General features: G+C 44.6%; 1 protein-coding gene across 4 annotated transcripts in view; it reads right to left on the bottom strand.

Annotated features, from left to right (window-relative positions):
• Positions 1-594: 594 nt before the first annotated feature.
• LOC125006756 (semaphorin-3F-like) overlaps positions 595-23,514 on the bottom strand; it is a 56,730-nt gene continuing 33,810 nt past the window's right edge. The window contains exons 3-19 of one of the 4 annotated variants that reach the window (XM_047583096.1): positions 22,072-22,232; positions 21,656-21,718; positions 21,059-21,178; positions 19,633-19,722; positions 17,827-17,920; positions 15,751-15,870; positions 15,382-15,521; positions 14,109-14,223; positions 9,289-9,358; positions 8,954-9,098; positions 8,524-8,746; positions 7,340-7,428; positions 7,150-7,191; positions 5,889-6,046; positions 5,446-5,513; positions 5,071-5,204; positions 595-3,411 (exon numbers count right to left, since the gene is read on the bottom strand). In XM_047583096.1, the coding sequence (XP_047439052.1) occupies positions 2,959-3,411; positions 5,071-5,204; positions 5,446-5,513; positions 5,889-6,046; positions 7,150-7,191; positions 7,340-7,428; positions 8,524-8,746; positions 8,954-9,098; positions 9,289-9,358; positions 14,109-14,223; positions 15,382-15,521; positions 15,751-15,870; positions 17,827-17,920; positions 19,633-19,722; positions 21,059-21,178; positions 21,656-21,718; positions 22,072-22,232 (2,285 nt within the window). In that variant the 3' untranslated portion in view covers positions 595-2,958. Of the gene's footprint in view, positions 3,412-5,070; positions 5,205-5,445; positions 5,529-5,888; positions 6,047-7,149; positions 7,192-7,339; positions 7,429-8,523; positions 8,747-8,953; positions 9,099-9,288; positions 9,359-14,108; positions 14,224-15,381; positions 15,522-15,750; positions 15,871-17,826; positions 17,921-19,632; positions 19,723-21,058; positions 21,179-21,655; positions 21,719-22,071; positions 22,233-23,514 lie in introns of all 4 variants that reach the window. The other 3 variants (XM_047583095.1, XM_047583098.1, XM_047583097.1) reach the window with 3 other exon arrangements.

The raw sequence follows: 23,514 nt of genomic DNA, 5'->3' as shown, positions 1-23,514 counted from the left end.
TGAGACAATCATCACCAACAACTCTCTGTTTGCAGCGCACACTATCAGGTAAGATTAATATCTAATACATAATCATTTTCAGCCTGGATAACATTAAGGGTTACATTAAATTGTAACTGAAATAACGTTTAGTTAGTTATTTGGAGGATTCTTGATATATGCTTATGCTAACCGCATGCTAACACAACATTAGTTGTGTGTTTCGGGGGTCATTGTCCATCCAGTGAGTGAAAATGTAAGGGTAGGTGAATGTAGTCCTGAGTCAGTCCAGAGTCAACTTTTTAAAATAAGACTCAAGGAGAGTGTCTTAGTATATTCTCTAAAATATGGGTTTCCTCATCCATTCTTGCCATTGAAATATGCTAATCGCTGGTAACAGGCAATAGTGTTTGAGCTCTTTTGCCTCCGGTTAAGCCCCGCCCCTCACAAAACGCCACACTGTTTACAAACTGTGAAGGGGTCTTTAAAGACTCACATATAATTCTTCTTTGGTAAAGATGCAGATTTGTTCAAGTGCAAATTCTTTTTACCTTCCGGCTGCTTCATTGCAAACTCAAATGCGGTGTGCATATTTTATACAAATGTGCATACATATCTCTTTAACAGGTACAACTTTATTCCAAGGATCCAGAGGGTTCTGGGCAGAACATGGAAAACATCCAGCATCAATTGAATCACAACGAAGGGGGGAGCATTCCATTCTTATAAAATATAGAGCTTTAATTTATTAGTCAGCAACAACAATGGAAAGGGAAGATAGAGTAATTTACACAAGTCATTACAATAACATCACCTCTGTGCATTTTGTTTTTTTTCTTTTTTTTTTCTGAAATAAAGTCTGACGATGCAAAGAAACTGAACAAAACGAAACACTCAAAAACTAAAGACACATTTGTTTTGTTTTTTTTAAAAAATACCAACAAATTGTACAACCTTTCTTTGTGTTTTTGTTTGTAATTTTTGCTAAAGGTCCACAATGTAATTTGAACAAGACAATGAGGAGCTTTGCCGGATTCTGGGGGAGGGCCAGATACAGACTTCCCTGTATGATTTACGGATGCATCTCCTCAGAGGCATCCGTGATGACGTCCCTACAGCCTGAAAATGAACCAGGAAAGTGTATTACAAGCATCTTAATGTCAAAATCAATTTTCACCTTATTCCAAGTATTTTTTTTTTCACATGTTCCTTTAATTTTACATCCTGGAGGCTTGATTAACAACCCTCAAAGGTGCTTGCAGGGTTGCGAAAACCACATTTAATCGTTTTAATGGCATGACGATGTACAAGAGGGTGAGCATAACAACTCCAATAGGACAATCACTATTTTTTCACTAACATCCCTCTCTATAAAATTAGTTATACTTCCCACATTATGTCCTATCCAAACACATATGCAAGATTATTTCACGTTATACTTCGACAAAATCTACATTCATGTCGATGTCAATGAAAAGATGTGTCATGTCTTATACAGGGAATATTTGAAATGACGGCATTTTCTTTAAAGCATTTGTCTTCTCCGTCAGACTGTACTGTACAACCCACAGAGGTGAAAAACAGAAATAAAACAACAACCACGCACTATCAGAAATACAGTACAAATACAGGTTCATGCACACAATGAAAGCCAGCTTCCCAATATTCAATATTTTGGTTAGTGTCACAACAGTGTTACAATGCTCTGTTGTGTATATGGGCATTTTTTTCCCACACATGAATGTCAAAAAGAGGAAATAACAAAACGTATCGCATGTGCTCAGAACCACTAACAACTGCTGCCTGATCTGGGCTCTTCTTTCGTCGTAAACTGGATTTGTTTCTTCACAGCCAGCCATGCCTTGCCCGGGTGTGCTTGTCGTATTTGGCCCCAGCCAATGTCCCTTGAAAGTAAAAGAATAATGCCCTTTGTGCAAAACCTTGACCCTTATTGCACCTCAGTCTCACTTCAAATGATGTTTTCATTTGAAAAGATTTTTTTTTATATAAAAATTGATCTGACGCTTGCTTTGTTCATTTGTCTCCTGTTATTTAACTTGAGTTTGTGGCAAGAAGAAGCTGCAGGTTACTCAGAGTAGGCTAGTACATTTAAGAATTTTGCCATGCTTTCGTGAAGAACCTATCTGGGCCTACATGTAGCAACGATGCTGCATCATTTTACAATCTGTCCAAACAAACAGGAGGGAAAGGAAATGGAAGAAACTGAGGCCAAGCACCGGTTTTTCGGTTAAAGGATCCAATTATAACTGTGAAAATATTTGAACAGTCTTCTGTAAGTCTGGGTTCCTGTGGAGACTGTTTCCCCACAATAACCAGGACCGTGCGTCAGTGGTCCCTTTGCGACATGAAGTCTCTGTCCACATGCGAAGAGTCCACGAAGAGTTTGCGTCACAAGCATGTCCACAAATAAAAAAAAAAAAAAAAGTCCTGGCGTCGAGTCAGACCGAGCAAGAAACAAGAGAAATCCCACCACCTCTTATCAACAACTCATTCCCCCGTTACAGAGAGCTACTTGTAGCTCCCTCCGAACAGCTTACACGCCTGAAAACACATTCCAAACAGTCACTAAGGTCATGTGATGCTGACAGATGAGTTTTGTAACGACAGTAACAGCAACAATAAAATTAACATCAATAATAACAATATTTGCCCCAAAGGTACCTATACACAAAGAGCATGTTTTTTTTTTCTATAAGTACAAAGGAATCCACGCAATGATTCTATATACAACCTACAATAAATACTGTGTATCATATACCTTACTGTTTGAGTGGATGTATGTTGGGTTTTGTTTGAAAGCCTTTTTTTTTTGTCTCAGTTTGCTTTTTTTCCGGTGTGTGGATTTTTTTTTTTTTTCACGTTGCTACTCTCATTGAGTCTCTCCCAGTTTTCACAAGGGTAGGGAAGGATGGGGGAGGGTGTCGCGTTGAGGGTGTTTCAGACACAGAGTCGGGCTCCTCATGTCTCTACTTCCTCCTGCTCCTCCTCCTCGTCCCCGTCCCCGTGATGCCGGCGGTTGCGGGGCTTCTTCTGCTCCTTGAGCTCCTTCAGGTCTTTGGCCTTGAGGGCGCCCATCAGCGGGTCTCCGAACTGCCAGTAGTCCTGGCAGTACTGGTTGATCAGGCTCATCTCCGGCTGGCTCAGGATGGTCAGCAGGTCCTTGTACTGGCCTGCGCTGGGGGTCCACTGGGTGCTGCTGGAGTGGAGGGAAGACGGCACCAGTCCCCCGGCGCCCTCCACCAGAGCGTTGTTAACGGCCCGGCTCGACAGCACCACCAGCTGCAGCTTGACCAGCGTGTGTTTGAAGTTCTTCTCCGTGGCGGTGCACTGGTACATGCCAGAGTCGGAGGGCTGCAGCGACCGCAGGAGGAGGCCCTGCTCCGTCTTCAGTATCCGACCGTCAGAACGCATCTACGGAGACAGAGCACGGCCCGTCAGACATCTGTAATGTGACACCCTGCTCCTCGGGAATGTTTGGGTTGTCATTCACGATGCTAAAATATTTGTATTAGTCCACTACCTCTGCGCAGAGATCTTAGATTCATTCCTTTTGATTTAGCGTCATTCGGTTATTTTCTACTTCAAATTTATACTCATACAAAAGAGAATCAACACGGATGCAATTATCAATATTTGTATGTCCTTTCAGCATAATGTATCGAATCCTAAAGTGTAATTTGCACATATGCCACACCTTGATATTATTCTTAACCAAAGTCAACCATGTGGCACTGAATAGAACAGAATTAAAAGGCACGACACTGCAAGGCTAAAAGATAAAAGGTTCAAGTGTCCATGTGCATAGTATTAAGGGCTTCCTGTATGTACGCGTTCATGTGATGAAGCCCTTTGAAGCTACATTCAGTGCTTCACATATCCCCATATCTCACATTCCTCTCGGCCCAGTGTCCCACAGTGTTGTGGGGGAGTGAACTGTGCTTTAGATTTTATGGTCAACACAGTAAGTAGACAAGGGAGAATATTAAGTTAATGACATATTGTTCTTTTTTAATCAGTGTTTCATAAATATACACCTCTACATATACTTTTATTATGTTAAGCCTCTGGATTTCACTTGATATATTTTCATTTCACCTTTGATGTCACTGACAAATCATCTGAGTTTGACGACTATTTCACCAATGCCATTATCAATCAAGTTTTCTTGCAGAACTTCCCTATGGTTTTGCAGTTTTCATTTTGACAGGTAGTCGTGGAAATAGACAGGAGGTGATAGGGTGAGAGAGGTGAGCTACTTGAAAACAAGTCACTGTACTTTCAAATGCTGTACGTGAATGTGTGTGCAGGTCCACAATCTAATAACATGTGCAGGTTTAGTGCGAGTTTGTCCTGGACCACAGAACAGATCCACAAGAATGAACAGGAAGGGTTTTTGTGAATGAACACTCCAAATGTAAACAAAAATAATGTTGTAATGCTATCATTTCATCTCCTTCTTCCATCTAGACACAAAAATATGATTAGGTGATGACAGCTTTTTTTTTTTTTTTCTCAGAATCATAAGCGCCAGGCCGCGGGAAAGCCAGCTCTCCCGGTGGAAATAGAGACCATCCAAGAGAATAGTCAATAAAAGAGAGGCAGTGACGTTACACAGTTTCACAATAAAACTTTAACTAGTGCCTCAGGGCTGTATATCATGGCCGAGGGCTTTTTCACAGCTCCCCTTTACGTGTCCTTCCCTTAGGCCGCAGGGCGGTCAGAGGCCTGTGCGAGAAATCAGGCGTAATTCGCTGAGAACCTGAATCACTTAATCATGTTAACAGATAATCAGAACGGAGAAATGACACTGGGGGTATTTTTCAAAAGTGTCACGTTGCACATAAATCTCTTTCTCTCCATGACAACAAAGTAACAAAATGAAATGAAAGACTGGTGGATATATACAAAGGAAATCATTCGTGGTCATCTGTAAAAACGCTCATCTTTGACAGAGAACTCCAAGCATATTCAATACTTGAGGAAGTTTATGAGACATTTCCTATTGGGTAAGTGTGCATTTGAGTAACCTCCACCATAAAATAACACACTTATATGACTTCAAATACCCACCTCTTTCCTGCGGTCGCTGTTATCTCTCTGCAGATGCCACTTGATGACAGCGTGCGGTGAGCGGGCCTGACACTCCAGGAAGGTGCTGCTCCCCTCCACCCCGTACTGCACCATCTCCAGCGTGTTCTTATTGGCTGCGGGGCACAGAGAGATCTCCATGGCAACCAAAGCACTCAATACCATCGGCTCTTTACAATCTCAGTTGTGGCAAATCAAAGGCCTTTTTAGCGATACAATCAAAGATCACTATAAATACAGTCATCGGAGCCCATTAAAACAAGCACCATGGGCTGTTTGTAGTGGCAACAGTGACACACGCCAACATCCTGCGTTGCTAAGGTACAAACGGAAACCCAGCTGCCTGAGGTGTCTTACCGTTCGAGTTGAAGCCTCTGCACTGGCGGATGGGGTTCCCGTACTTGACGTCCTGCCTCCGGCTACGTCTAAAGGGGTCAGACCAGTATCGCCGAATAAGGAGAGAAAAAAATCATAAAGCAACCGCAAGCCATTCAAAGCCATTCAACAATACATAAAGCCATCAAAGTATTCAATACATATGGATCAAACGACAGGCCGTCACCCTATTATATAATGTCCTATCATTATTTTATTATTCACTTCTAAATACGTCATTTATTAGTGCCATTAGCCACGGTTTACCCAAAGACTGTGATGAATGTAACAGATTAAAAAGGCCATTACAACAGCCATTCAGCCATCCAGGCGGTCTGATACGAGCATCATTCAACACACCGGACGAGCGAGTCAGTTAGTCATGGAGTTAGCTGGCTCATGCTAACACTGCTGGTGGTGCTCACCTCTTCTGCGAAGCGGAGTAACGGGAGCAGGACTTGCCATCCCAGGCACAGTACGGGTCCCTGGCCAGGCAGCAGTCGGCGCAGGCCTCCCCGTACACGTCGCACCGGTGAAGAGCCAGCTGGGTCAGCCCCACCGCAGATGACACGTACAGCTGTTGCTGTTGGGGGAAAAGAAGGGTGGAAAGTGGTGTTAAACGCAACGCGGACACTTTGAAAACTGCGATAAAAGAGTTTGTTTTGTAGGATGGCGGCACTGAGCGGAGCCAGATACATGGAGGCAAGCGGAACATTTTCACACGTCCGTCTCAAGTGTCTGCTTAATTCCACTAACGTTCGGCATGCTCCAGGTCAAACAAATCACTGTTTTCATCAATAAAATTCAGGATTTGACATTCAGGTCTGGACATGGTAAGTTAAGGCTTTCAGAACGGCTATTTCTAAGAATAGTCATTATTCAATTAGTGACTAGTTGTTGTACTTTACTGAACATTAAGTGGTCAGTAGTGTAGTGTTGTAGTGTAGTGTAGTTGTGTTTCTGGAAGATGACAGGCACATTGCCTCATTCCTTCTGGGAGATCTGAAATTCAAGGTAAAAAAAAAAAAGCCAATTTTTTTATTCTCCTGCTCCTGTGGTGACGATTGCAGTGATTTTCAGGGTCCATTCAAGTACAAATTACTGGCATATTATGAGATGTACACAAATTGTAGCAGTATGGGCGTGTAGGTGACATATATTGGTTAAATATATTAAACTTTGGTCATTCTAATACAAACAGTTCCTGTGAAACTAAAGGATATGTAAAAAGTGTTGCAACTGTCCCCGCCCTCCCCGACTGAATGTATCACATGAAACTGAAAAAGTCGCCGCCTTGGGATAATCTTAAGAAATTTTGAGCTCATTTCTGTCAGGTTGCGTACATAATTTTATGATCAGCTGTTTGAAATTCATCGATCTGGCGTGCCGTGTGTAATCCTAACTCTGTCTGCAGAGTGATGTCATGTCATGCAGAAATGGCCAAGCATTTCAATCTCTTTGAAAGAAAACACTAAACGTTTAATGTCTTTTCCATATTTCTTTCTCCATTGTTTCCCAGACTGACGGCTTTCCTGTGAATTATGGGGAAAGACATAACAGGGACATACAGCTGGGCTCATGTGGCTTGGGACCTTTTACGAATTATCATTTGTTTCTTTAAAGGACGATTTCTTTTTTCTCTTTGTGTGAGAAAAGGTTAAGGAAAGGTTGTGCAGGCACACTCACCCTTTTAGAGGAGATCTTCATTGTCGTTATAGGAGTAGGGACCTTGATGAAGGAAACAACAATTGTGAGAACAGTGCATCATCTTCACAGTCAAAGCCAAGGACAGAGACACACTAGCAATATAGAAACAGAACACATGGACGGCAAGAAATGTATTAAAGTAGAAGTGGAAAGAGTAACGACAGCTGACCTTGAAAACCTCGACCTCCTCCAGGACCAGCTCTTCGGTCTGCAGGTCATCTCTGGGCAGCACAATGACTTTCTGAACCGTCCCCTTGTCTGTGGACCGCAACACACACCTGTAAGCCACACACCTGCAACCTCAACCTCGCCTCCCCCCCCCCTTCCACCTGTCAACAGCCCCCTGGAGTCCCATTTTATTCTCTGGGCAGCCTCAACAAGCGATAATCCTCATATCAACGGCCTGCACTGTACTCTTAATCTCTGTCTCATGGTGCTCTGCGGCTTAACCTTTGCTCAATGACGTGAAGCTCTGCTCCACTTGGCGTGCTCACCATGACAAACCTGTTCTGTCGTACTCGCCTCGACCTTTTCATTTAGGTGCCCTAACGCATTCTCTGGCCTATCCCGGGCCACATCTGATTTCTGTGAAGAACTCCTGTGAGTGGGATACCTGAGATTTATTATGACTTCTGCAGTGAGTCCCAGGGACTCGGGGCTGAATGGCTGCCTGTGACAGCGGCTGAAAAGACACACATTCCTCCACAGTGGCCGCCATCGCTCACGAGCCCATTAGTCCCCCCACTCCCCCATAATGCACAGATGAACAAAGACGCCAGTTAAGAGGCATCGTGTAAGGCCGTCTTCTCGTGTGGTAGCTGCTGTCACACCGGCGCCTTGTTGGAGGTTGCAGATATGCAGACAAACACATTATCTTCCTTGTAGCCCTGTGCTAGATTAAAGTGATGGATGCTAACTACGCCCCTCTTTCTTCCTCTCTTGTTTCTCCTCTCTCCCCCTCCCCTGCTGCTGATCCACCCCTGCCCTCCAGGTAGAAAACTCCTGTTGTTTACTTCGTGTGAGCTGACAGAGGTACAAACCCTTTGATTGGTTAAATTTCCACTTGAGTACAAAGGACAAGAATGCTTTTCTCTTAATGATAAATGACAGCAGTGGAGACAAGCCCTCCACTTACACGGGATTTATTTCCATGGAGGAATTTTGCTCTCTATTATTCAGCTACCAAACGGCACTGTCACACATTGTTCTGACCGCCATCAAAGGGTTCATGGGTTCAGACTGGCTTCACACCTTTGTCAGTTAAAAATAGCCCCCAACAAAGCCGTGGTGATTTAATAAGTAAAGAAAAAAAATGAGCTTCATCCATCATTTCTATCAAAAATGATGGCTCACCAGTTCCTAAGAAGAGCACTTCATAGTTGCCATCTGCAGCCGTTACTTGGTCCACTGTGATGGTGGTGAACTCGTAGTCCACGTTGGTCCTGACCACCAGGGGGCGCTTGTGTACAGGGTACACAGCGTTGTGCATGGCAGGGTGATTCCTCATGAAGTTAATCACCTCATCTGGATAGTCCTTAGTGGACTTCATGTTGGGGGTGAACGTACCTCCAGGGCACTGGGAGGGAAACGTCAACACGGTCAGTATGGACTTAATCACATCAAAAGGAGCTTGAAGTAATATTTTGAGTTCGGTTATGCTGTTGCCTGCTTTGTGTTCATGTGGTTTCTATTTAAGGTCTAAGTCAGAAAGAAGTCCCTGTTATGCCAGCCTGCATAACAGAGATTCACGCGCAGGGTCAGTGTGAGGTGAGGCGAGGCTCACCGTGCCGGGTCGAGGGTAGGGGATCTTCCCGGTGTAGGCCACCCACTGGTAATTGGGACCCTCCTTGTGGGCAAAGGGTCCATTGAAGACCATACGGATGTCGGCCATGGAGTACACGCAAACCGCCGAGCCTTTGAACACGGAGCTGTTGAATGAAGGCAAAGCAAGGGACAGAACAATAGCAGGTAAATTTATCTGAGAATCAAATCAAATCAAATCAAACTTTATTTACAGAGCACCTTTCATGCATGGACATGCAACACAAAGTGCTTTACACGAAAGAAAGAACACAACCGAGGAGAAAGAATACACAAGGCCCAGTAAAGTGCACTCACCCAGAGACAGAGAAGACTCCGTATATCACAGGATTTTTTATATCCTGTGTTGGCTGTATGTAAACATCTCCTGTGAAAGAAAGGAGAGAAGTCAGGTTGACGTAAGGAGAACGGTTGAAAGAAACATCACGCTCCACAGCACAAGCACTCTACTAATATTTACATAGGTTTCAGTCAATGCAGCCACTCTCAGCGCACAAAAAGATGAACCTTCTCACATAATACTGGACGGGATAACGAACAAAAAGGAACATTGTGTTAGGTCTTTAGCCCCAATTGCACCAATGTACAAAGGTTGGGGTTAATTAAATTACTTTTTTTTATGTTTAGCAGATGTGTGAAACTTGGATAGAACAGCTCATCTTCACCCATTCCCAGCAGTTCATGATTCACAATTCTAAGAAAACCAGTAATTCCCACAAAGTATCATCACTGTAATTTGTGATGCATCTGGGATTTTTGCTTCTATAAACTGCCACATATTTCAGGTTAGCAGCGTAGATGCTGCTCTGCGTTTTCTCGCGAGTAGAATTATTGTGGGCATTTAATAACGGACACATTTACACACCCAGAATTTTCATCCTCAGTTAAAATGGTAGTAAACAGTGCACAATCTCAGAATAAAAGATATAACTGGCTTAAATGTTGTGATTTATGCTAAAAAGTGCATTTGCATTTCCATTTGCACCACCAGCAGAGTGAATCATTTAAATGAAATGACTTTGAATGTTGAAGAAAATGTCTGAGAGCCACTAACATACACCAAACCATCCTAAACAATGAAGTCCCAGCACCAAACAGATATTTAAAAGTCAAGCTGTGAAATCAGTCTGGTTCTCTGCAGTCTAGACACAAGCAGCACGGTTGGGAAACCACTTGGGACTTCTCAATAAATTCAAACAAGATGTGCATGGATTCTCCTCTTCCTGCGTCCATAGTTCATGTCTTCCACTTTGAAGGAAAGGAAATATCTCTTCTCTCCCAGAGGAGGACTGCATCGCATATTCTTAAACCACTTCTGGAGGTCTTTAAATCACAAACCTGCACATTAGTTGTCTTACATGCCTCTGATATTGGGCACTGCCTGATTTAGATTTTCATTGTTTTTGATGCTTTTGCTCAGTAAAGGGCCACAGCAACAAAATAGAAGAGGAGCTCAGAGCATGATGGGTGATAAAGTCTCTGTGCCGTTCAGCACCTGACCTAAATACTCGTCCCAGGAGACGCATTCACCATCTACAATAGGAAAAGGGCCTTTCGCACGAGAATGTTTCCAACCTAGATGTGCAAGGAAACGCCTGGGAGTGACAATGAAATCAGTGAGAAAGTCAAGAAGTGAGAGATGGAGAGAATAAAGCTAAAAATATGACTATTCAAGCTTGGAAAGTGTGGAAACAAAAGGTGAACTGTTCACATGCTGGAAAAGAGCAAGTATACCAATCGAGATTTATGTGCTCACAGTCTATAGACCAGCATGAGAAATTAGCTGTCAGGCTGCTATGCAGATAGAATGATACATGGATGGTGTGTACATTGTCTTTGTATCTGAGCTACTGGGTTTGGTCCCTTACACACCAGTGAGGTTGCACCGTCGGCCCGTCCTCTGGAGACTGGAGAAAAGGATACATCTTGGAGACAGCACGCACGTTGACCTTATTCTTAAGTGGCGATCGGATTCACAACCCATTCCCATACATGCACATGCACCACCACACCACCACGGTCCACAGCTGCCGCAGCCCGAGCGGTGGAACGGTCATGGGTTAAGCATGGCCGCAGTGCAACGGGCTGTCATGGGTATCGCGCAATAGATGATCTTTGTCATCACATACAGCTGTTGTGCTGCAGAGATGAGCAAATTGCACGGAAAAAAAGAAAGAAGAAATGTAAAAAAAAAAACCGCAAGTGCACGCATATGTAGACAAGATACCTCTGAGGCCGAGATACATAGACCAAAACAAGATCAGGAAACGCCCGAGGAAAAAAAAAAAGTGCTACGTGATTTGCAATAAAAGCTGTCCTGACAGGACAGTGATGACTCCGCTCCAGGGGATCTTTCGTGTTAATGGTGACTAGGGAGATTCCACAACCATCTTTCCTATGTTTGTATGGGTAATAAAACCTTAGCCGACATATATTTCCCGTTTCCTCAGGAAAAAGATTTCATTTTCCACTTGATCAGCCTTTCGGTTTTAGATTTGTCTATTCTTCCTAGTATCTCTCCCTGTTTCTCCATTTGACTCTGTTTTTTTGGCCTTTTCATCGTTCTGGCTATTGACCAGATACGTATTTGAAAGAATCATCCGTATACAATTAAGGATACTTCTTACCTTCTTTGTGTATGTTATCAAAAAAGGGGGGGGGGGGGGGGGGGGGGGGGGGCGCTTCAACACTGTTTTAAATCACTCGGGGTCATTCAAGAGAGCCTTCCCGATAAAGTCAATAATGTTACTGCAAAAACTCCCCAGGACTCATCTGTGCTTTGCCAAACTGTGTCTCTACATAAGACCACCACAAAAAGACGACAGCTGTTCTCGAAATTTCAACATACTTCTGAGAAATTACTCGCATAGACATTTTTATTAAACTTCTTGCAGAATAGAGGGGCGTCTATGACTTCTCACTCAAGTATGGCTAGGACAACTCCAAAAACATGTCCCGGCTTGAATCTACAACTAAAAGCTCATGTTCCTCCACACACACTGCCTGACAAGCTACATACATTTTTTTCCAAGATATGTTTTATCAGCTTTTCCCACGAGATACAGTAGATGAGAAACTGATGCAATTCTCAGATATGTACAGTAGATAGGCTGTACATGTCTGAGCTCAGGATGACATTCTCTGGTCTAAATACGAGTATTAGAGTTATTTGCATCAATGCTCTCATCTCACTTTCAGCGGATTACTCTATAAAGACAATGCCTCCAATAAGAGAGCTTCATAAACATTCAAAACTAGACAGTAAATGTGAGCCCATTAGCATGAAACTCAGTCATATTCAATTTACTGTCCCCGCTAGGAGTCCTTGGCAGGGATGAATGCTTTATAAACTGACATGTGTAGTCCTACCCCTCTCTCTGGGCACGTCTACCCTGGCATGCCCGTGCTTATTCATTCACCAGCCTGTTCCATGAGACATTTAAAGCCTCATTCGAGCAATATCCCAAAATTCACCGTCAGCGCCAAAGGCTTCTTCCCACTGAAGCGCTCGACACTGCACGCTGTGTCTGTGTCAACACTGACCTAACCGGTGCTGACAGAACCCTCATTTGTAAAGGCAGAGCCCGATCGTTCCCACTCAGGGCGAGCACAGGAAAAGTGTTCGGTCGAGCGGCGAGCATTTGCAGTCGCTCAAGGAAGGGATCAAATAAATGTCACTTCTGTAAACTGGCGCTTCCTGTGCGGTGCGATGCCTTTGGAGCCGCTGGCAGGTGGAGATAAAAGCAAGGATAGCGTCGGAGAGATAAAGAGACAGCGGGGCTATCGTGATGTGGCACTTTTCATTCTTGAGATTAGTTCAAGAGCAACAGTAGCCTCACGCATCAGTCCCGTATCACTCCTTGGCTCTATTTTAAACCAGTGGAGACAGACGGAGAAATAGACTCCCCCCGGAGAGCCTAATAGTCTCCCAGTCACAGACATTCCTGCTCAGTGATCTGATCTGCCCACCGTCAGGCCACCTCCGCACACACAGAGACTTTTGTTTAAGACCTTTTTAAAGAAAGTGACAAGTACAACGCCGGGATTATGCGTGTCCTCACATACATTACTGTACGGTGAGCAGGTCCCGCGGTGGGAGTGGGCCGCCATATGGGTCAGGGAGTGAACTTCGGTGTGTGTTTGCACAAGTGCGCTCTTGGCAGGTGCTGCGGCAGACTTTCTCTACTTAATATTTCAGATGTGATCGTACATGACAGAAAGTTGAAAATGAATATGCGTCAAATAAATCCAGGCATGTCGGTTTTTTTTCTTTGCTATTCAATACCCACTGTCAAAATGATTAACCATGCAAAGCGAAGATATGGTTTCTGTCAAAAAAAAAAGGGGGTGTAACAAAAGCGCTTGTCTGCGGATGTATTACTAGTACTAACATTTTATTATCTATTTTACAACACCAGGTCATTGACTGACACAGAAATAGTTTTAATACGTATAATGCGCTACAACACGGTATATATTATTTATTTTTACTCTTTGTTGTCATCTATCGGTGGCAATGCCAATACAAAACAACTATTGCTAGTTCCAGCCCTAGAAATGTAGAAAAAGGTATCACAGTCCTGGAAAAATGTCAAATTGACCATGAACTAACACACCCATCGCCTGTTCCTACAACCGTGGAGAAAACATGCCCTTTAGTTGTTGGCCACACTACAGGACCTGAGGATGACCGTAGTTTTTGGGACTACGTCTGTCGAGTGTTTTCTTTAAGCTCATACTGCACTTCAGCCTAAGTACTTTCCCAGTGCTTTTTGCAGTACTTAAAAAAACCCTCAAAGCTCTTGATGTTAGCCTTGAAAAATGGAACAAAACGTGGAGAAATAGGCCAATGTGCTGCATCAATCCTATAACATTCAACATCCCGCAGAACAAAGAGACCTGGCTATACCACTTGCCGGCCTATTGGTGGTGCTAGCGCTAACAGAAATTCCACTTTAAGGTATGTAATTCTCGTGGAAGCTCCCCACTGGGTATTTACCCTGAAGAAGTCCCAGGAATTGCTTGGTCCAAATAATGACTGTTAACATGTGAATGGGCTACGGAGGAAGGAGCCACAGCGTGACGCCAGTCTGCAGGTGTGAAGTCTTTGTACTCACGGAGCTCGTCAAAGTGCGTCTCCATGCCGTCGGCCCCGGGCACGGAGCAGATGAGCCGGGCCTTCAGGAAGGTGCTCCACTTGTTGACCAGGCAGCAGTGACCTCCGTCATCGTTCTGTTTTTGAGAGGGTGGGGTAGGCACAAGACACAGTTACTCCGCCGGTTCCTTCCTGCTCCGTTCTCCCTCCTGAAAACAAACCCAGGTGGAGCCACCCACACAAACACACTCTATATGGTACACATTGGTCTGCAAAGCCAGGAAGCTAAAGGAGGAGCAGGGATGAGGTTGGTAAACACTGTTTCCTCCTATTTAGACTACTCCATCTGTGGTGGAATCAGGCCAGAATTCGTCCCAGTAAGGAAGAGCTGAGACCAGTATGTGCATCAGAGGCCTTCTCTATACCCAGCATCTTTAGAGAATGGATTGCACTTTGGAGAAATCATTTGTGTTCATTTATTATTTCCCTTCAAACGGTGGTCAGAGGCTTCACATTCTTCTGGGAGTCAAAATGTTTTCACAATTTCCAGCGTAATTACAGTGAGCGTGTTTTTGTGGTGTGCAGGGTGCAAAGAATGGCGGTAAGAGCATCCAGATGTGTGGCGAAGTTAAGAATGACAGGACCGGGTCTCCGGAGGCCGTGCCAGAGCCCACTCAGAGGGGGATGAGTGTTTGTGTGCCGGGTCACCGCCTGACCCCTCAAATAAATACAACGTATGAACAGCTGAGGCGAGCAGCGCACGTACGCCACATTTTCTCACTTAAAACCACTCTCGTGTCCCCCCACTGCAACGCTCCTACACGCACGCAACGCTATAAGGGAGCCACACACTCAGTGTAACAGTATAAACACAAAGACGCCGCACAAGTTTTCCGATCGCCTTCCGGGCTTTTCTTAATTTCTTAATCTGTGCGCCGGGTAGGATTTTTGAGGGAAGTTTAACGAGGCAGATCTTAATTTAAAAAGGCAGTTTTATTTTTGTGTTTACACTAAAAACGCCGAGTGTTTTTGGAGCTACCGTGGAGAAGAAGACATGAGATCACAGGTCGGAGGTCAGAGGGCAGTCTCGCAGACAGAGAGATGCATTGTAGACAGGAAGGTTAAAGACACATGTGGATTCCGGCAAGTCAGCGTTAGCCAAATACTAGAGCGCAGCCAAAGTCTTCAAACACAGTTCTACTTGGGACACTTCTACCCTTTTTTTGTGTGAATGCTGCAGGTTTTCTTTTCATTATGATAAACTAAAACAAACATGCTTCTCGCTGTGTACACACCAGGCATATGCGTCCTATACGGGACTGGGTCACGGGGCTCTGGCCCATCTCGGAGGACTTCTCCCGGAAGAAGAAATACAACTTGTCGTCATTCCTTTCGGCGCTGTCGGGGATGAGGTGCACGTGGATGAAAGTGGGATCTGCGAGGGAGAAGAGATTGTGAGGTGTTTAGAAACATCTGGCTGAAATCTTTCCTAAACTTTCAATGCTTCCTGTTTATCACTCGCTGGGGGGCTTCTAAATATATACAAACACCAGGTTTTTTACGTTTCTGCTTCATTTTTCACTCGCGCCCCTGTTAGGGTTGTGTATCGAGAAGTCATGCTCGAAAGCTTTGGTCATCATTCACAGGCTACATGGGACCGTTACCGTTCAGCCATCTGGAGTTGTACTGATCGGTTCGCATGGCAGTCTTTGTCCCCAAAGTACGGAAAATGGCAGAGTCCGTTCCCATAAAGTCAACATAGACCCCAGCATACAGTTCACCATCTGAGAAAGAGAGAAAACACTTGAGTTTAGTCAAATTCCTTCAATCTGACATTATTCCAGCACCGCCCTTGGCACAAAACGCAGTGTTTTATTTCACAAAGTATATTTAGAACCATCTCAGGGCTCTTCGTTCCACAGTTCAAGAGCTTGGCTTAAACAAAATACACATTTGTATTCATTTATGCGAGTGAGTGATCAGGACAAGTTCAAAGACATTTAAATGGCTGCGAAACAAGGTGTCACCTCAATTGTTCCCTAATAATTGTCTGATTATAATTTCACGAGAGCGTACTGTCATTTGAAGGACGTGTTGCAGCTTTTATTCAGTTTTTCTTGTGGTCAATTCCAGATTCCAAACCAACAATGTTATTTTTATCCCTTCTGGCTCCCTGCATGTGCCACTCAATGCCAAGCCCACCAGAGAAGATCCAGATCTCTACAAGCATGTGACAAATATTAAATTCAATTACAGCTAAAACAGGTGGGTTTCACGAAGAACAGCCAAACATTAATAACAAACACTGTGTTTGCTGAGGACTAGTTTCTGCTCTTGATTAACACACATTAGATGATATATTGTGTGTTGATGCGACATAAACCACAGTGAACACTGTGTTTAACTGAATCTAATCTTCTCGTTCTCAAATAAATGAGCATATTTATCCTCCTGAATTATGCTGCTCTGTTAAGGAAATTAAGGGCCACATAAAATACCAGCAGCGCTCAGGCTTCCTGCAACAGCCTTCGCACACACTTCATAAAGGCATAAAGCATGAGCACATCCATGTGTGCAGACTGACAAATGTACACAACAGAATTGTTAAACCGCAGGAAGGCAAGGTGTTGGTCTTCCAGCTGCTGCATGGGCCCCACTGGAGAGCAGGTGTGACTGTCAGAGCTCTCTGAGATGCAGTCACAGCAGGCAATAGAAACACCACTCTACCACCATTATGCTCAATGTTATGGTCCCCGGCAGTGCTGTAGCGAGATTGATGACACATCATTAAAACGTCCACGGATGATGAGACGTCTAATGTGGTGGAGAGCACAGCAGTCTGTGGTCAATGGCAAATCTATTGTTGTGGCGCGGGGTTCTCAATCCTTATCAATACTAACAACAGCATCCCTTGTATGATGCTAACTGGCGGAGGCGGGAGGTAAATCCATCTTGGACGACAGCACTGGCTCCATACTGGTCAGCTGGCACTGTGCTAATGTGGGAACGCGGTGGCAGTGATTTACACCCGCTGTCTCGCCCCGCAGAGAGAAGATCGCCTTTCACTGGTGGCAACTGTGTGGCCTGGACCTAACTAAGTGACCTTGGGCAGAGAGACAGAGGACGCTGAGTTCATGAGTGCCACGACACATTAGAAGGTTGTGTGTCCTCGCTGACACGGCGTGTTACATTTACTGATACTCATTGAAAGCAAAAGCGGATAATCCTTCAGGTGATATGCTGGTCCACTGACTTTTTTTCGATCTGTTATAACCACAATCAAGTCCTGGTAAATTCATACATTTACTAGAGCAAATGGCAATATGAGCACAATGTCTTCCAACATGTCTCAAGTGTTTTGATTCGACGCCTCTGATTTCTTAGGGCAGGATTGACATATTAATAGGCACGTATTATTGTCCATTTCCACCCTAGCAAGGAAAAATTCCTTAGGATCTAATGATTAGGCTCATTAGGCTAAGCTGCTGACTGTGGGAAATAGGCACAGAATCGAGCAGACACATGACCTGGCCTTCCAGGCATCGCCGGCTAACTATAAATACTTTTAGACAAGTATGCCAAAGGCATTTATTCACATTTCTGTGCAGCAGAATGATGAACATATACTGCGCATAAAGCGGAGATGCTGTAAAAGATGAAGATTCCATATGAGACGCTGTTAGCAGCCGGATTGGACTGCATCGTTTCCTCTCACATGACCAAACCCAGATGATACTCACTGATCAAAGCTGACACGCTGTTGAGTTTCGGGTCATAGGAGCACTTCCCTTTCCCAGATTCCACCTTGCCCGGCTCCAAATGGAATATTTCTTCCTGAAATGGAGATGGCAATAAATTCAGCACTCTTCATCTTGTCACCGTGATTCCCCTAGAGGAGGGAAAATGAGGAAGCATATGTGCTGCCTCTGACTCCAGTGGGACCTATAGGGCCTGATGGGGGGATGAAGTATTAGAATAATGAGCGTAAGTTCATACGGAAAAATACATGCAGGGAAAGTGAGGAATTCCTAATCCATCTCCATGCCATTCTGCTGCAGAAAACACTGTGTCGTGTGGCTGCTTCTCTTGGCATAACAAGCTGCATGCCAAACATCTCTCGGTTTCCTGGTGCCTATGGGTGCTCAAGCCGATGGCTGACACCTGTAATCTAGCGCGGTTAAAAAAACAAGCATAGGATGGAGGCCGGATGACTGACGCTCGCTGCATGTGGCACCGCAGCACGCAAGCACTGAGCGGTGATTGGCAGGAATTTGCATATGAGAGTGGGGAAAATGAAACAGTGGCATGTAATGACATGTCCTGTAGCTCCGCCTCACAGACCATAGCATGTCCAGGCCCCATTTTTCACTCTGATGGAGTCGTCTCTGTCACTGTCCATCAGCACTAAAGCAGCAGAGCGACTATGGCACTCTGCCAAACCCACTTCATTGGATCATTCACACACTCCTTGGCTATTCCCTGCTCATCTCTGATTAAAATCACCACTCGTGAAAATAAGAAGGTGCTGGCAGCTCACCCGCAGCTATGCCAGACAGTGATGTGTAAAAAAAAAAAAAAAAAGGTCACAAACATTTATGTGTGCCAGAGGAAAGCTGTGCCCTGAATGGGTTTTCACAACCGTGCCATAAAATATGACCCTTCTGAAAAGTTTCAACATCTGTAGAAAAACAAAACCCCACCAGACTAGAATAGTTGAAACATTTTCAAAGTATCCCACTTCATGTAAAGCCCTAACGCCCTTCAAAGGTCCATTTCTGTGTTTTAGAGTGCTTAGAGAGCTCAAGCAGTGAGGACATGTTCAAGTATGTGGATCTTGTATTTCCTTTGCACATAGCTAGTTGGCTACAGATGGCTGGTGTTTGCTCTGGGCTAACAGAGTCTGCTGTGGGAGTGGGTCAGATGCTGACTAGTCCTGCCGCCAGTGTGGGAGAGTCTGTACCACATTCCTACAGACGGTGGAGGACTTTGTGTAGTGGAGGGCTGATGGGTGGGACACACTGCATTGTCTCAGATAAGCAAGATGAATGGCTCAGGTCTGTCGTTCGTGGGCACAGCTAAATGTATGCAAAATTAAAATTAATATGTCATGCATTGAGCCGCGGTGAAAGCCTGTTTAATTAAATCTGTGCCTTGTGATGTTTTAGCAGCTTGATAAGCCATTTCCACTTGGTAACTCAGCTCTCATGCAAAACATGGCATTTAGCACAGATGCAAAGCGCCACGAGGACAATGACGATTAAGAAAAGGGTGCTCAGACAGTGAGACACAAAGAAAATATGAATGAAACATGGAGGAGACAAAATGACATGAAACGAAATGCATTTCCAAACTAGGAAAAAAACTCCAAGGTTGTGCACGGACTGACAAAGAGGCATGCCAAATGTTAGGCAGATAAATGAATGGAGGTCGAGTTAAAGATGGTGTTGGCGAAATGTGCTCTGACAAAAAGACAGGGAGCATGCCGCTGGTGACCGCAAGCCCAGGCAGTATGCAGGGCTGTGGTGCAGACAGGGCCCACATCGCACCTTAAGTCCAAGTGTCTCGTGCACCGCGCTGGCTTCAGCTGCGCGGCTAGCCCTTCCTCTGGCCTGGGCCATCTGCAGATACATGGATGTCTAAAACAGGAAACAGCAATACAGTCTGGATGTTACGCCACTGAAGACGAAAGATCAAGGCCCTTCCTGACCCTGTTGCAGATTGCATGAGCTCGTCTTGACTTCCAGACATGAAAAAACTTCGGACAACCAAACCTCTGGAAGTCAATATAATGCAAGGGCGTGAGGAAAATATGTATAGATGTGTGTGTGTGTGTGTGTGTGTGAAAGACTTTGCAGGGAATGTGCATAGCTTTATTTGACCAGATGGTGGAAAAGGCAACAATAATAGTTCTCTATCCTGTGGCTGAGTCAATAAAGGCTCTCACAGCATGATACATACTGCACAGACCCCTAAAAGCTGCTGCCCAAGCAAAACATTTAGCTATTACACTTTACAAAACTACAAGGCTCATTTTTTAAGTAGGAGACACATTAGGAATATACCCTGCAGCGGTGTTATCAAATGACAGTCTGTCTGAATAAATAATAATAATAAAAAAGCTCTCTTATGTGTATCATGATATGTGTATGCATGCATCAGTGCATAGTGTATCATTTCATGCTTTTGCAGCCACGGTCAACTCCCCAGTCCAGCTGAGAAACGTGTTCACGGGGGTACGACTCGGACCTGTCTGTTCAGTGTGAGTGAGAAAATAACAACCCTCTCATTAATGGACTAGAACTGGAACATTCCACTTGCACCCCATAATGGGAGCTCCCTCTCCCAATTACCCAACGTCTCACATGGTAGAGGTTGGCGGGTGGCCTGGTTGGACGCATGAAGGGGTGGATGGATAGGTAAATGACGGGATGGAAGCCCTTTGTTAGTAAGGGGTCATGTAGGAACCGTACGCAACAAGGGACTCATGCGAGCCATGCCTGCCGCTGCAAGTTCTCTATGATCTCGAGGGAGCCTTCAATGGGAAATTTACTTTTTATTTATGGCCTCCTATAAAAGTCCCCAGGTCATAATTAGGGAACAAGTGTGATATTTAAAGAAGAGTGAGGTGTTAAAGGGGAGTATGGCGAGGTAGTGATGCCTGGCTCGGTTTAGGAAATTCAAGAGGTCCCATTAAAGTTTGAGACTAAACAGAGAAGCTCTAACAGCACACTGGGGACAACAGCTGTGTGCTGCGGAGGCTGGTGTGCTGGCTGCTTTGCCATATGGGGACGCATGGCACCATGAGCAGGCTTAATGATGGAGAAAAATCAATATAAAGGGAGCCTGGAGTAAGGTGGATTGAGGGTAAGAGAAAGAAAAGGGAGCTGCAAGCTATGCCATTCATGATATGGATGGAGAAAGCTGTTTGAGTCTCCTATGACCACCTCCACGTTCTTTATATTCCGTACTAACCTGAGGTTTGCGTCCGCGGTTTACAAAGGTGCAGACTGGATTGTAAGCGCCAGTCCCACAGACATAGAGTTGAGTTCGGTTCCATGGTTCGATCAGACGGATAAAGTTTGCACACTCCTCCTGAAAGGAAACACACACAGCCTTCCGAATGAAAAGCAATTCATTGTCAAATTTTGCTGGTGCACCTTCCGCAGATTTCCCTGAAAGCCGAGTGACTCATTTAAAAACATGCCAGTAATACTGTGCTTCTATATATATATATATATTTGGGTAATAAATCAAATTCTCCGCCACTGGTATTGTGCTCCCCTCCCCAGCCTGGCAGACAGGAGGATGGGGAGACTGAGGCTTTTCTGCTGAAATTCATTCCTGTCTATGTGGCTAGACAGAAAGGGAACCAGTGTTTAACTGGGCCAAGTACAGGTGAACGCCATTTTACCAGGTTCTCCACATTAAACCAGTAAGAACAATGGAGGGAGTGTTTTCAATGCAATGCATTTAGAAAGAAACTCTTTTATCAAGCTATCAAGTTGATAAAAATCGCTCCAGCTGAACATGCCTGCTGTGGTTATGAGTGCTGTCAGCAGGCATACTTACATTGGCATCTTTCCCGCTCACAAGGCACTCCATCCTTCTTCGTTCGGACACTGGCCAGTGGATCTGCAAGGGGGAAACAGAGGACATTTTGCAGCTACAGTCCAACCGGTTATGCATCACTGGCATTTATTGGATTCTTTGGCCTAAAAATGCAAAGGGGATATCCACCCCGACTAATATGAGTCCTGTTGGGATTGCCGTAACCCAGTTCCAGTGTTTTAATGGACTGCAAACATAAAAAACTGCACTCCAACAAAAACTAGATGTGGATGGATTAAAATGGCTGTTGGGGCAATATTTTGCTCTGGGGGCTATTGCCATGGGTGCTGAGGTAAAGGCGCATGTTTCTTCCCAGTGTAACAGCCCGTTTTAGTGGTAAGGGTTCAGGGTGAGTGGAGGCATGGGAAAGGTCTTACAATATGTGGATCTTTGTTGATGTCGTGGAGGTCCAGGGACAGGATGTGGTCCTTGCTGCCGACGTACATGCGATCATGGTCCTCATCCATGCGAAGGATCCTGTAGTCGGATGTGTTGAGGAGGTAGGCGAAGTGATGTGCAGTGCCAGTGGATCTCAGTTCTGCACGGAGACAAATGTACCCATTAAAGACAGCTGCAGTCTCATATGCACATTTAGACACACACATCCATGCGCAACATTCCTCACGCCACTACTGCATACCGTGTGGACTTATCTGATGGTTTTCCACCAACATTGCTGAAACGTAACACCGCACATTAGAGACAAGTGCTACTGAGTGTCTGTCACACAGTGTTGATGGCTTAATACCCCCTGAGTGGATCAAAAGGCCTAGGAAGTCTTTCGTCAGTGGCAGCCTTTGACTACTACTTTTTACTACGACTACTTTGCTTTCCACCCAGAAGACAGGGAACTAAGACACACTAGTCTGACAGCTAGATACTTGAGTCCATATTCACATAGTAGGGTAAAGTGAGCATGCAGGATGTTGGTGCCTGTAAACTCTTCCATCCCTGCTTGGACACCATTCTCCGAAGGTCAAATGAGTATGAGCCTTTGGTCACACAATGAAGTCGACACGTCCTCTCATGTCGAGAGAAACCCAATCTCCCCACAGCTATGTGCTGGAGTGTTTGTTTGATATGTTCTTCTGGGTTCAGCAGCCACGTACAGGCAGAGCAAAGAGGCCACTGCTAAGACAGCAAAGGCCCCACGCCCCACCATAGACAAACACACTCCTTAGCGATCTATACGGGAGAGGCATTAGAGGGTGGTATTCACATATTGCAGGACAAACACGGAGGTTTCACTCAAACAGTAGGAAAGCCCCGTTACATTGTTTAACTTGATTCTACAACCAATAGACCACAAAAAAAAATGGAACTGAGAGCCAAACTTTGAGGTTACTCTTGAGTTCTTTCGTGTTGGTTTAGCAGACCGAAATGCGGCGAAGGGAAACCTTAAGATAAACTGTCATGTATACTTAGCTACATTGTACTGTTTACATACATCATATCAGACACCAGCGTATAATTACAATTATTAGGAGTGAAGCGTGAAATGCAGCCAAGGTGCAGTGTCAGGCCATTTCGAGGTTTGAACATGTTTCTGGGCAAGCTCTGTTTGTGCAGTCGTGTTATGTGTGTTTGAAGTTACTGACGAACATTCCTGTGCGGTTGTTAGGTGTTTCTGAGGAAGAGGTCTGGACACCCAAGCATGCAAAGCCATCAACATGTCCACCACTGGGCCTTAAAATAAACACCATCTAGAGACCTTTTCAAACAGACTCCCTGTGGAATCTGATATTACCCGTCTTTCCAGCCAGATCTAAATTTAACAAGCAGTTACGTCAATAAGCAAAGATTAATAGCATTAGATTTTC

The sequence above is a fragment of the Mugil cephalus genome, chromosome 4, assembly GCF_022458985.1.
Source record: "Mugil cephalus isolate CIBA_MC_2020 chromosome 4, CIBA_Mcephalus_1.1, whole genome shotgun sequence".
Classification (NCBI taxonomy): domain Eukaryota; kingdom Metazoa; phylum Chordata; class Actinopteri; order Mugiliformes; family Mugilidae; genus Mugil; species Mugil cephalus.
The sequence above is the reverse complement of the archived record's forward strand: the minus strand, read 5'-3'. Positions and strand labels throughout refer to the sequence as shown.